Below are 13,703 nucleotides of genomic sequence, written 5' to 3' on the forward strand. Positions count from 1 at the left end.
GGTCAGCAAACTTTTTTTTTAATTTTTATTGATTATAACATAAAAATTATAAAATGTACCACAAAACTTATCACTTATACAATCTTTTTATTTATTTTTTAAAAAAATATATTTATTAAAGTTTCCAACTTTTTACAAACAAAAAGAAAAAAAACAGACATAAAAAGAAAAAAGTTAAAAACACATAAATTTCACCACTTATTTTCTCATAACATATTTCCCTGACCTCCTCATACCTCCCCTTCTTGTATATCCAGTTCAAATTATTTGTGCAGCAAATCCATATCTCAAAGCATTACAGCTTTAAAACAAGAAAATACCTTATTTTCTCTCCAACATCTTAGGCTATTATAACCTTAAATTCTTACTTATAAAAAGAAAACCATTTTATCATATTCCTTTGTACCATTACAGCTAGAAACTACTTAATTTCAATCCAACATCATTCAACATTCCTTAATTTTACAGTATTTTTGTAAATAGTTCTTAAATTCACTTACACAATCTTTTTAGACTTCCATCAGCACCTCTGATGATCCACCATTTTAACCACTTCTTATGCATTTCTTAACTTTATATTGCCTCTTAACAAATCATCCTTCCCCTTCTCCAATTTTGCAATACTTCCAATAATACTCCTCACAAAACCTCTTGCAAACCTAAAAACGTCGTCTGATCTTCACAAATACTTTTGAAGTAGTCCGTAAATTTACTCCAGTCTTCCGTGAATTTCTGGTCCCGACGGCTAGGAATCCTTCCTGTTAGTTTATCTAATTCTGCATAGTCCATTAACTTCATTCTCCATTCTTCAATCTTCGGCAATTCTTCTTGCTTCCATTTTTGGGATAGTAATATTCTTGCTGCTGTTATTGCATATAAAAAGAGCTTATATTCCTTTCTATTGATATCACTCCCCACAATGCCGAGTAAAAATGCTTCTGGTTTCTTTATGAATGTATATTTCAACATTTTTTTCATCTCGTTATATATCATGTCCCAGAAGCATTTCACCTTTTTACATTCCCACCACAAGGGGCCAGCAAACTTCCTGCGCCTCGGGCCGGTGTCTCCATCACCGATCGTGCGGCGGGCTGGAGGGCGGGGGAAGCGTGTGCCCATACACGTGAGCACACGCTATTTCCGGGGAGGGAGGGAAGTCGTTGAAGATTTGGTTATAATGAAAGATGTTCATTTTGAAATGTATAATCTGAAAAGTTAATAAAAAATATTTTAAAAATAAGAAGTGCTCTCTCAGTTTTCTCCCCTAGCCATTTTCATCCCCCCATGAACAGCCTTACCTTCCATTTCCCGATTGCACAAGCGGTCAGTTAGCTTCTAGATCCCATTCAAAGTGCTGGTTTTGAGTAATAAAGCCTTAAATGGCTCAGGACCCCAATACAACGAGGTCTGCGTCTCCCCATATGAACTACCCTGGAACCTGAGATCATCTTCTGAGGCCCTTCTTCGTGCCTCTTCCATGAGAGGTCCAGAGGGTGGCAACATGAGAACAGGGCCTTCTCTGCAGTGGCTCCCTGTCTGTGGAATGCTCTCCCCAAAGAGGTTCATTATACACCTTTAGGCAAAAAAGTCTTTGTCCATGGAGTTTTCTTGGCAGGGATACTGAGGTGGCTGGCCGGTTCCTGCTCCAGGTGGATCACGTTTGGTCAAAACTCTCCACTATGACCTGTCCATCTTGGGTGGCCCTGCACGGCATAGCTCATAGCTTCTCTGAGTTATTCAAGCCCCTTCGCCACTTCAAGGCAGTGATCCATGAAGGGGTCCATGAAGGTCCATCTAGTTAAAGCTATGGTTTTCCCAGTAGTGATGTATGGAAGTGAGAGCTGGACCACAAAGAAGGCTGATCGCCGAAGAATGGATGCTTTTGAATTCTGGTGCTGGAGGAGACTCTGGAGAGTCCCATGGACTGCAAGAAGATCAAACCTCTCCATTCTTAAGGAAATCAGCCCTGAGTGCTCACTGGAAGGACAGATCCTGAAGCTGAGGCTCCAAGACTTTGGCCACCTCAGGAGAAGAGAAGACTCCCTGGAAAAGACCCTGATGTTGGGAAAGATGGAGGGCACAAGGAGAAGAGGACGACAGAGGATGAGATGGTGGGACAGTGTTCTCGAAGCTACAAACATGAGTCTGACCAAACTGCGGGAGGCAGTGGAAGACAGGAGTGCCTGGCGTGCTCTGGTCCAGGGGGTCACGAAGAGGCGGACACGACTAAATGACTAAACAATAAGGAGCCTGTATTGGAGTATATATCCTTTTAAATATGTTTGTGGCAGGGAGGGGCATTATTGGCTTGTGGTCCCCGCCACTAGAATTCGGACCACAAGGATAATTTAGTCCAACTCCCTGCAATGCATGAATCTTTTGCCCAATGTGGGGCTGGAACCCACTGTGCTGAGATTAAGGGTCTTGCGCTGACGGAACCATTTTTTCTGTTCCTGTTTGCATTCTGCATCTTGTGCTTTTTGCCTTGTATTTGTGTGTTGTGCGCTGCCTTGAGATGAAGGGAGGGATACGTATTTAATACAGATTTAGGGAATTTAGGGAATTTATTATGTTTTGTATAGATTGGGAGCCGCCCAGGGTGGCTTGGGCAACGCAGTCAGATGCGTGGAGTACTAGTACTATTACTAATATTCAGTGTGTGTGTTTTTCCCCTGGGGGGACGCATGCCCCTAAATATTTTGTGAATCTTTTGTCCATTTACTGTATTCATTTCCCCTGATCTGGGCTATAAAATGGGGATTTTCTTGAGTCAAATGAGAGTACCCCCGAAACATAAAAAGCACTGCTAATATTAATAATAAATATAACAACGACAACAACAATGGATGGCGGCTAACAGATTGAGGTTGAATCCTGACAAGACAGAAGTACTGTTTTTGGGGCATAGGAGGCGGGCAGGTGTGGAGGATTCCCTGGTCCTGAATGGGGTAACTGTGCCCCTGAAGGACCAGGTGCGCAGCCTGGGAGTCATTTTGGACTCACAGCTCTCCATGGAGGTGCAGGTCGATTCTGTGTCCAGGGCAGCTGTCTACCAGCTCCATCTGGTACGCAGGATGAGACCTTCCCTGCCCGCAGACTGTCTCGCCAGAGTGGTGCATGCTCTGGTTATCTCCCGCTTGGACTACTGCAATGTGCTCTACGTGGGGCTACCTTTGAAGGTGACCCGGAAACTGCAACTAATCCAGAATGCGGCAGCTAGACTGGTGACTGGGAGCGGCCGCCAAGACCACTTAACACCGGTCTTGAAAGACCTACATTGGATCCCAGTATGTTTCCGAGCACAATTCAAAGTGTTGGTGCTGACCTTTAAAGCCCTAAACGGCCTCGGTCCAGTATATCTGAAGGAGCGTCTCCACCCCCATCGTTCTGCCCGGACACTGAGGTCCAGCTCCGAAGGCCTTCTGGCAGTTCCCTCCCTGCGAGAAGTCAGGTTACAGGGAATCAGGCAGAGGGCCTTCTCGGTGGTGGCTCCTGCCCTGTGGAACTCCCTCCCACCAGATGTCAAAGAGAACAACAACTACCGGGCTTTTAGAAGACATCTGAAGGCAGCCCTGTTTAGGGAAGCTTTTAATGCTTAATTGTTGTTGTTGATGTTTAGTCGTTTAGTCGTGTCTGACTCTTCGTGACCCCCTGGACCAGAGCACGCCAGGCACTTCTGTCTTCCACTGCCTCCTGCAGTTTAGTCAAACTCATTTAATGCTTAATAGGTTATTGTATTTTGCTGTTCTGTTGGAAGCTGCCCAGAGTGGCTGGGGAAGCCCAGCCAGATGGGCGAGGTATAACTAATAAATTATTATTGTTGTTGTTGTTGTCGTCATTATTATTAACCTGCTGGATCAGGCCAGGGGGCCCCTATCCTGCCCTCGCCTGGCCAATGCCCACGACGGGGCACCCACAAACCTGCCTAGAAGAGCAAAACTCTCCTTTCCTGTGGCTTCCAGAAACTGGATTTTGGGTGGACGAGGGAGGATGGAGAGAGAGAGAGCAGAGGCTCTTGCTCCCTGCCAGGCTGGTGCAATTGCCCTGGAGGGATCAGGGCCATCTTGTCTGCCCTGCCTGGCCTGCCCTGTCTCTCTCTGTCTTTTCTGCAGTACCAGGCGCCCCCGGCTTCCACAATTTCCACACCCTCCCTGCTATAGAGGGAGCTGCTGCTGCTGCTGCTGCTGACATCATTGAGGATGACAGAGCTGTTCAGGCAGCGAGGGGGGAGCAGAAGCAGCAGGCTGGTCCAGCCTCCCTCTCCCCCCTCCCCACCTCTGAGCTGGATTCTCCCAGGTCCCCCCCCCCTCCCTCTACGGCGCAGGCTCCATCCCACCTCATCCTCCCTCCAGCCTGCAGAGCGCATCAGAAGCGCCTGGTCTCTTCTCCGCATCTCTCTCTCCATCTCTCCTCCATCCAGCCGCCTTGCCTGGCAACTCTAAACGCCCCCCCCCTCAAGACCACTTCACGCCCCCCCCAAACCCCGCTGGATGCCACACCATGCCCGGAGAAGCCCTCAAGAGCCAGGAGGCCACGCGGGCCAAGGACCCAGGCGCCCTGAGGATACCTGAGACAGGTGAGTGCTGAGATTTCTCTTCCCTTCTCCATCTCCAAAGGCGCTCTGCTGAGTTGGCCAAAGGCGGCGGCGTAGGGGGGGGGGGAGGAGGGAAGGAGGGTTTTTGTGGGGGGGGGCAATGTAAGCAAGGCACAAAGAGGGGGGCGGGGGGTGGGGAAATGGAAGCAGGAATGGCAGGTTGGGAAACGTAGGGGCAGTTTTGGGGGGCGGGAGGGGCGGAGAATGTCTTCTCTGATCGGATGGTGGCTGGTTAGGCTGCCTGGATGTGGGGCAGAGCAGTTTTTTTTGGGGGGGTGTTCTGATGAGGGGCAGAGCATGGAGAACGCCTGGGTTATTTCTCGGAAGGTGTGTGCGGCTGGATGTAGAGAAAGCAAGGAGACTCTCCTTTCCCCCCTCCCCTTCTTAACGCGCCCCCTCCCTCACTCAAGGCCCCCCTCCCTTATCCTCAACCCCCAAGCCCCAAAATATATGGGGCTTAGGAGGGTCTCCCAAGGACCTGGCTATCTGAGGACACCCCCCTTCCCTAAGGCTGACCTCTTTTTCTTTGGGGGGGGGAAGCAAAGGACTTTCCTCCCCCCAATGCACAGATTGTGGGTCGCTCTGAAAAGTTTTCACTTCTTTGTTTTGGGAGATCTAGTCATCGCTCCAGGGGGGGCAGAGACCCTGGGGGGGGGGGACTTGATCTGTGCTTGCATTTGGGGGGGCATAGTAACTTTCCCAAGCTTGGCTGAGAGGTAGGGAAGCCAGGCAGCAGCCGCCCTGTCCATCGCTCTCTGGGTGGGTGGGAAGGAGACCCTGCTGCTCTACCCACTGCTCATCACTGCCCTGCCTCATCCTAAGCGGCCCCACAGTCAGACATCACATCCCTTACGCTGCCCCACAGAGTAGCTCTTAAAAGCCCTTCATGGCAATGATGTTCTCCCGGTGGCATCCTTGTTTGCACAGAAGAACCACCCCCAAAAGAAGGGGAGGTAATTTCCAGGCGTGTCAGCACCTTTCTGACACCCCTGGGTGCCATTTAGGGGGGGCGAGAGACCCCGCCCCCCTGCTCAGGCTGCTGCTAATCCATCCCTTTGGATCCACCAGTATTTTCAGCCAACTCACTTGTTCTGCCCATCGGGGCTTATTGTTCCAAACTGTAAAATGGGCCCATGAAGTTGACCTGCGAGTCGAAAGCGCAAATCTTTCTACGGGTGGCTGGCTAGCTTGACCCGTGTCGGTTATGTGGGGCAGACCTGCGGGTTGCCTGCTGGATGCGGGAGAAAAGACAAACCACAACCAATGCTTTTTTTAAAACGCAGAGCTTTGTTCCTTGCAATATAATGTGTGACGTGTCCGAGGAAGGGCCTTCGCAGCTTGTCAGCCTCTACTTCCAAGTCTACTCCCCCCCCCCCGCTTAAACAAAAACCCATGCAATGATGCCTCTGCTAAACCCAATTTAAATATATATATTTTAATCCATGCAAATTAAGGGCGATTGGTTTTCTCTTTGCCCCAACCTCTGGGATAATTGGCAGTGTTGCCTAAGGGTTATGGCGCCCCTTCGTCCCCATAACCCAGAATCCGGATAAGAGTTTAAGGGCTGCAGGGACTGGTGGGTTTTTTTTTTTGGGGGGGGGAATATCAGGTGATTGGGGTTTCCCCTTTGATTCTGCCAGACATAGAGGACATTGCCTCGTTTTCTGCTGCGTAATACTATGACTTGCCCCAAGACCTTGCCATAAGGCGGGACATTGTCCTTCTAAATAACTCGGCGTACCAAGGGTGAAGGCAAGACACTGACCCCACCCCCCTCCATCGTCTCTGCATCCTTACTCAGCAATAAATCCCACTTTAATACGATAGACCTGGAGAACAAAAAAAACTATGTAGGGGATTGAAAGCTTATGTGATAAGCAGGTTTCTACGCAAGTAAGTCTTTCTGGGTTCATCTGCGCTGGGTCACACCTGCAGGAAACGTTTTAGCAACTTTAATGTGAATAAGCTGCATTTTTTTTTTAACCGTCTCCTCCCAACCGCCTCTGATCTCCCTCCGTGCAATGTTTCTGTATACAGAGATAGGAACATTCATTGGCAGCGGCCTTAAACTGAGTCAGAATTACCGGTTGATCTAGCTCAGAATTGTTGACACTGACTGGCAGAGTTTGGGGCAGGGGAAATTTCTTATATCTACCCAGAGACGCCACTGGAGGTTGAATGAATGAATTTTATTATTACAGTCACAGACCAGTTTGGGGCCACATACAGTATTGGGAAAATCAGAAAACACAACAGGAATACATTGAATTGCAAGTGGGTATAACAGAGACAATTCAGGTATAGGTAAAGGTAAAGGGACCCCTGACCATTAGGTCCAGTCGTGGCCGACTCTGGTGTTGCGGCGCTCATCTCGCTTTATTGGCCGAGGGAGCCGGCGTACAGCTTCCGGGTCATGTGGCCAGCATGACTAAGCCGCTTCTGGCGAAACAGAGCAGCGCACGGAAACGCCATTTACCTTCCCGCCGGAGTGGTACCTACTTATCTACTTGCACTTTGAGGTGCTTTTGAACTGCTAGGTTGGCAGGAGCAGGGACCGAGCAACGGGAGCTCACCCCGTCGCGGGGATTCGAACCGCCGACCTTCTGATCGGCAAGTCCTAGGCTCTGTGGTTTAACCCACAGCGCCACCCGCGTCCCATACAATTCAGATATAGCGGCAGTTAAATCTGGATCACTAAAATATGACCTAAAATTATCATTTAAAACCTGAATCGTTTTGGTAGCACAGCTTGTTCCCTAAGTTTTATGGCAGTTGCACAGAACTGCAGGTTGAACTTCCCGTGTTCAAAAGAGACGCTCTGCCCCATTTTGTTACAGCCCTTCCTCAAAGCAAATAACTGGGATTCGGATAACCACGTTTGGTCGTCTTGCTGGTACTGAGCTCTCAGGAAGTGGAATGAGTGGATCCCGAAATTTGTGCCTTCAGGAAAAAGAAAGGGGTGTGGCTATGCGGCGAGAAACCTGCTCAGTTCTCGGGGGGGGGGGGGCTAGTCTTTAAATTTTTATTGGGCAGCAGGCAGGAGAAGGAAGAGTTTGGCACATTTTTACTTACAAAAGCATCTTCGCCTGGTCTGAGTGATGCTTCATGTCTTCGTTTGTAACTGTGTACTTGGCTTGCGGAAGGAAGTGCCTCCATCCCTGTCTACAGCTCCTGAAAGCTGTCCCCCATCGTTCTGCCCGGACGCTGAGGTCCAGCTCCGAGGGCCTTCTGGCGGTTCCCTCATTGCGAGAAGCAAAGCTACAGGGAACCAGGCAGAGGGCCTTCTCGGTGGTGGCGCCCGCCCTGTGGAACACACTCAAATCAGATGTCAAAGAGAAAAACAACTACCTGACTTTTAGAAGACATCTTAAGGCAGCCCTGTTCAGGGAAGTTTTTAATGGGTGACATTTTAGTGTATTTTTGGTCTCTGTGGAAGCCACCCAGAGTGGCTGGGGAAACCCAGCCAGATGGGTGGGGTACAAATAATAAATTATTATTATTATTATTATTAGTAGTAGTAGTAGTAGTAGTAGTAGTATCCAAGGCCGGCAAAGTTTGGGAAGGGATGGGAGGCTTTGCATTGGGAATGTCAGGGTTCTGGTTCCTGGTCTCTCCAAATCAAAGCATTTCAGGTACCAGGTGATAATAATAATAATAATAATAATAATAATAATAATAATAATAATAATAATAATAATAATAATTTATTTATACCCTGCCCATCTGGTTGAGTTTCCCCAGCCACTCTGGACGGCTTCCAATCAAGTGTTAAAAACAATAGAGCATTAAATATTAAAAACTTCGCTAAACAGGGCTGCCTTCAGATGTCTTTTAAAGAGAAGATAGCTACTTATTTCCTTCACATCTGAAGGGAGGGTGTTCCACAGGGTGGGCGCCACCACCGAGAAGGCCCTCTGTGTGGTTCCCTGTAACCTCACTTCTCGCAGGGAGGGAACCGCCAGAAGGCCCTCAGCGCTGGACCTCAGTGTCGGGGCTGAACGATGGGGGTGGAGACGCTCCTTCAGGTATACTGGACCGAGGCCGTTTCGGGCTTTAGAGGTCAGCACCAACACTTTGAATTGTGCTCGGAAACGTACTGGGAGCCAATGTAGGTCTTTCAAGACCAGTGTTATGTGGTCTCGGCGGCCATTCCCAGTCACCAGTCTAGCTGCCGCATTCTGGATTAATTGCAGTTTCCGGGTCACCTTCAAAGGTAGCCCCACGTAGAGCGCATTGTAGTAGTCCAAGCAAGAGATAACCAGAGCATGCACCACTCTGGCAAGACAGTCTGCGGGCAGGGAGGGTCTCATCCTGCGTACCAGGTGGAGCTGGCAGACAGCTGCCCTGGACACAGAATGGACCTGCGCCTCCATGGACAGCTGTGAGTCCAGAATGACTCCCAGGCTGCGCACCTGGTCCTTCAGGGGCACAGTTGCCCCATTCAGGACCCGGGACTCCTCCACACCCGCCCGCCCCCTGTCCTCCAAAAACAGTACTTCTGTCTTGTCAGGATTCAACCTCAATCTGTTGGCCACCATCCATCCTCCAACCGTCTCCAGACACTCACGCAGGACCTTCACTGATGGGAAAGTCGTCTCTCTGGGGAGTCCCTGTCGGCCTCTGGGACTACTCAGGACCAGGACCCAAACAAGACGCTTCAGGCCCCTCTGACTGACCCTTGCGGCTCCCCCCCCCCCGCACCACCAGCCCCTCTTTCCAGGCCATGCCTCTCACCTGCCCTGCTCTGTGCCCTCCTTGAACAATTTTACCTGTTTGGAATGGGTCCTTGAACTCTGAGAATTCGTCTTGCCTTCCTGGGTGGAGAGATGTCGGAGGGGTGTGGGTGTCAAAACCTCTGATTTCTGTATGGCTGAAATATACAAAGGATCGCTCACTTGGTTAGAGCATGGTGCTGATAAGGCCAAGGTTGCAGGTTCGATCCCTGGATGGGACAGTTGCATATTCATTCATCGCAAGAAGTTGAATTAGACCAGCAAGCTTTTTCAGCTGTGGGCCGGTCCCCCGTCCCTCAGACCATGGGGGGGGGGTGGACTATATTGTTTGGGGGGGAGTGAACAAATTCCTATGTCCCACAAATAACCCAGAGATGCATTTGAAATAAAAGGACACATTCTACTCGTATAAAAACACACTGATTCCTGGACCATCCGGGGGCCGGATTGAGAAGGCGATTGGGCCACATCCAGCCCATGGGCCTTAGGTTGCCTACCCCTGGATTAGACAATCCTTAGGGTCCCTTCCAATTCTGCAATTGGACACACCCACTTCTGCCACTGACCCCACCCACTTTTGCCTCTGGACACACCCACCTTTTGCCCCTGGACACACCCACTTCTGCCACTGATCACACCCACTTCTTGCCTTTGGACACACCCACTTCTGCCACTGACCACACCCACTTTTCCTCTCTGGACACACCCACTTCTGCCACTGACCACACCCACTTTTCCTCTCTGGACACACCCACTTCTGCCACTGACCACACCCACTTTTCCCTCTGGACACACCCACTTCTGCCTCTGACCACACCCAAATATGTTGTATGGTATATATTTTTTTGAAATTCCATGTAAAAATTAATAAATATATATAGGTAAAGGTACCGCTGACCATTAGGTCCAGTTGTGGCCTACTCTGTGGTTGCGGCGCTCATCTTGCTTTACTGGCCGAGGGAGCTGGCGTACAGCTTCCGGGTCATGTGGCCAGCATGACTAAGCCGCTTCTGGCAAACCAGAGCAGCGCACGGAAACGCCGTTTACCTTCCCGCTGGAGTGGTACCTATTTATCTACTTGCACTTTGACGTGCTTTCGAACTGCTAGGTTGGCAGGAGCAGGGACCGAGCAATGGGATCTCACCCCGTCGCGGGGATTCGAACCACCGACCTTCTGATCGGCAAGTCCTAGGCTCTGTGGTTTAACCCACAGCGCCACCTGCGTCCCTGTTTTGCATGGAGAAGGTTCAATTCCTGGTATTTTCAGGGCTGCCTGAAACCTTGCAGAGCGGCTGCTGGCCTGTGCATGGACCCCACTGATAGTTGAACCAATAATCCGATTCCGCATAAGGCAGTGTCCGACATTCGTATGAAGCCGTTCCTTTCTGCCAGGGTGGTTTTTCTGTGTCTTTCTCCCCAAATCTTCACCGATGTCCAAGGAGGGGTTGCCAACATTATCAGTTTTTTTCCTGGCAAGGCTCCTGTGCTTTGTGAGATGTACATGGAAGGTGTCTAGACATCTAACAGCGGGTCATTTTCCTGGCTTGGAGATGCAGTGCAGTCTTCACAGACTAAAAATTCTACCTGCTTTTTTTGGGGGGGGGGGAGAAGATGGAGAAGCAGAGGCTCTCCTCTTACGCACACAAACACATACGTTGGCAACTTTACTCCTGAGCCGCTACAACTGAACCTCTACTCCCCTTTTCCAGCGTTCTGTATCTCCCTCCTTTCCCTCAGTTCTTATGGGGGTTACCAGACAATGTTGTTGTTTAGTCGTGTCCGCCTCTTTGTGACCCCCTGGACCACAGCACACCAGGCACTCCTGTCTTCCACTGCCTCCCGCAGTTTGGTCAAACTCCTGCTGGTAGCTTCGAGAACACTGTCCCACCATCTCGTCCTCTGTCGTCCCCTTCTCCTTGTGCCCTCCTCTTCCCCAACATCAGGGTCTTTTCCAGGGAGTCTTCTCTTCTCATGAGGTGGCCCAAGTCTTGGAGCCTCAGCTTCAGGATCTGTCCTTCCAGTGAGTACTCAGGGCTGATTTCCTTCAGAATGGAGAAGTTTGATCTTCTTGCAGTCCATGGGACTCTCAAGAGTCTCCTCCAGCACCAGAATTCAAAAGCATCCATTCTTTGGCGATCAGTCTTCTTTATGGTCCAGCTCTCACTTCCATACATCACCCCAAAATAACAGCATCCCATTAGGCCATTGCATTGAGGCTGTCTGAAAAGATCCTCAACACCTGTCGCTGAAAACAGCCAGGTATTGCTTCGCTCCTGGTTCCTTCCCTCTGCTTGTTTCCGCTGTGTTGAGCTTTTTAGATTGTAAGGTCTTTGGGGCAGGGACCTTATCCTCTGGGGAGATCCACAGCACGACCAACATACATTTACAGCACTTTGCTTCCCCCCAGAGAATCCTGGGAACTGTAGTTTGTTAGCGGTACTGCAAAGTGTAGCTCTGTGAGTGGGAAACTACATTTCCCAGGATTCCTGGGGGGGGGGAGCAAGCCAAGGGGTTTAAATGTGTGTTTGGATGTGTTTCAGATGCACAGTGTGGGTGGCCCATTTGCAAGCATGTGGATGGTGCTAGCTGCAGAGACATCATCATCATCATCATCATAATAATAATAATAATAATAATAATAATAATAATAATAATAGATAAATAAATAAATAAATAAGGGGTGGAACTTCTCATTCAGGAAACTAACTCAGAAATAAGTCCCGTTCAGTTCAAAGCGGGGGTCGCTTCCAGGTAAATGAATATATTAAGGGTACATAGAGTGATAACTTTAACAATAAAATACACCCCATATTTTTCTCCCCCGCCCTTCCTCCTTTCAGGGCTCCACCTCCCCAGATCTCCCCCCCCCCTTTTGCACTGATCTTGACATCAGCAAAACCGAAAGCAGACTGAGTCATTCTATTGTTCGCCTCCCCTCCCCGCCATGTGTCAAACGAGCTGTCTGCCTCAAAACATCTTTTGCAAAATTAAATTAAACTCCACTTGGAAGTTAGATTTAATTTAATGTCTGCTGGGTGCCTCGTTTGAAACGCACGGCGAAAGAGAAACACAAATGTGCTCCCGGGATGGAGGGGGAAAGGGGGGCAGTCCGTGATGTCACCGGCCCTGGCCAATTAGTGCTGTGCACAGCTGGCGTCTGCCTTGGGCATACAAAGCCTTGGCTGAATCCTGCAGGGACGATTGTTAGATATGAATCGAGGGTGGAGGTCTTCAGTGTTACCTGCCTGTTGTCTTTATTCATGGAAACAGTGCTGCTCTGTGCCGGATTTACGTATAAGCTATAGCTTAAGGTAAAGGTAAAGGGACCCCTGACCGTTAGGTCCAGTTGCGGACGACTCTGGGGTTGCGGTGCTCATCTCGCTTTACAGGCCGAGGGAGCCGGCATACAGCTTCCGGGTCATGTGGCCGGTATGACTAAGCCGCTTCTGGCGAACCAGTGCAGCGCATGGAAATGCCATTTACCTTCCCGCCGGAGCAGTACCCGTTTATCTACTTGCACTTTGACGTGCTTTCGAACTGCTAGGTGGGCAGGAGCAGGGACCGAGCAACGGGAGCTCACCCCGTCGCGGGGATTCGAACCGCCGACCTTCTAATCAGCAAGTCCTAGGCTCTGTGGTTTAACCTGCAGCGCCACCCACGTCCCATAAGCTATAGCTTAGCCTCCCCCCAAAAAAATTAAAGGGGGGGGAAACTGGATGTACATTTCCAAAATATAAGATAAAAAACAAAATAAAACCTACATCCAGCAACAGTGTTTTGTGTTGTGTAGGCTCCTGTGATGTAAGTCATGGGCCCCACCTGCTAGCCTGCTCCCTAAAATATCCCTGGTTTGCTCCTTTCTATATATAGGGTGCCTACATTCTGCATGTGCAAATGGCTTGAGATACCCATGTGGTCCATAAATTACCATAGAGCATATATTCGACATAAAAAACAGCGACAATTGTTTGTTGACAAAGGACAGCTGGACATAGAAAGGGCCCCATTACCTTCAGGAGCTTAGGGCCTCATCAAGCCTAAATCCAGCCCTGAGTCTGGGGTAGTGGTTAGAGTGTTCGACTCGGACCAGAACATGGGAGACCTGGGTTCGTATCCCCCGGCAGCCACAAATCTCGCTGGCTAACCTTGGCGTCCAATCACTGCCTCTTGGCCTAATATACCTCACAGGGATGTTGTGAGGATTAAATGAGGAAGGGGAGAACCATGAACCCCACCTTGAGCTAAAAACATTTCTGTCCAGACAAGTGTACCAAGATATTTGGAATGCTGCCGGGTTTCTCGTTTATTGCTGGTTTTAATTTTTTGAAAGTGCTTTTAACGTTTCGAACTTCTTAAGTGCTTTTAACAATCTTTTG

General features: G+C 49.4%; 2 protein-coding genes across 2 annotated transcripts in view; both read left to right on the top strand.

The window, feature by feature from the left end:
* Positions 1-3,421, top strand: part of LOC308569582 (zinc finger protein 653-like) — a 99,033-nt gene extending 95,612 nt beyond the window's left edge. Inside the window, exon 3 of the transcript XR_014000754.1 lies at positions 3,046-3,421. The gene's annotated coding sequence lies outside the window, so the exon portion shown is untranslated. The remainder of the gene's footprint in view (positions 1-3,045) is intronic.
* Positions 3,422-4,289: 868 nt separating this feature from the next.
* The window catches only part of LOC308569495 (uncharacterized protein), a 67,580-nt gene continuing 58,166 nt past the window's right edge, over positions 4,290-13,703 (top strand). The window contains exon 1 of the mRNA XM_081163446.1: positions 4,290-4,576. Coding sequence (XP_081019572.1) covers positions 4,501-4,576 — 76 coding nt within the window. The 5' untranslated portion in view covers positions 4,290-4,500. The remainder of the gene's footprint in view (positions 4,577-13,703) is intronic.

Source organism: Podarcis bocagei (genome assembly GCF_964188305.1).
Source record: "Podarcis bocagei genome assembly, chromosome: 12".
Taxonomy (NCBI): Eukaryota; Metazoa; Chordata; class Lepidosauria; order Squamata; family Lacertidae; genus Podarcis; species Podarcis bocagei.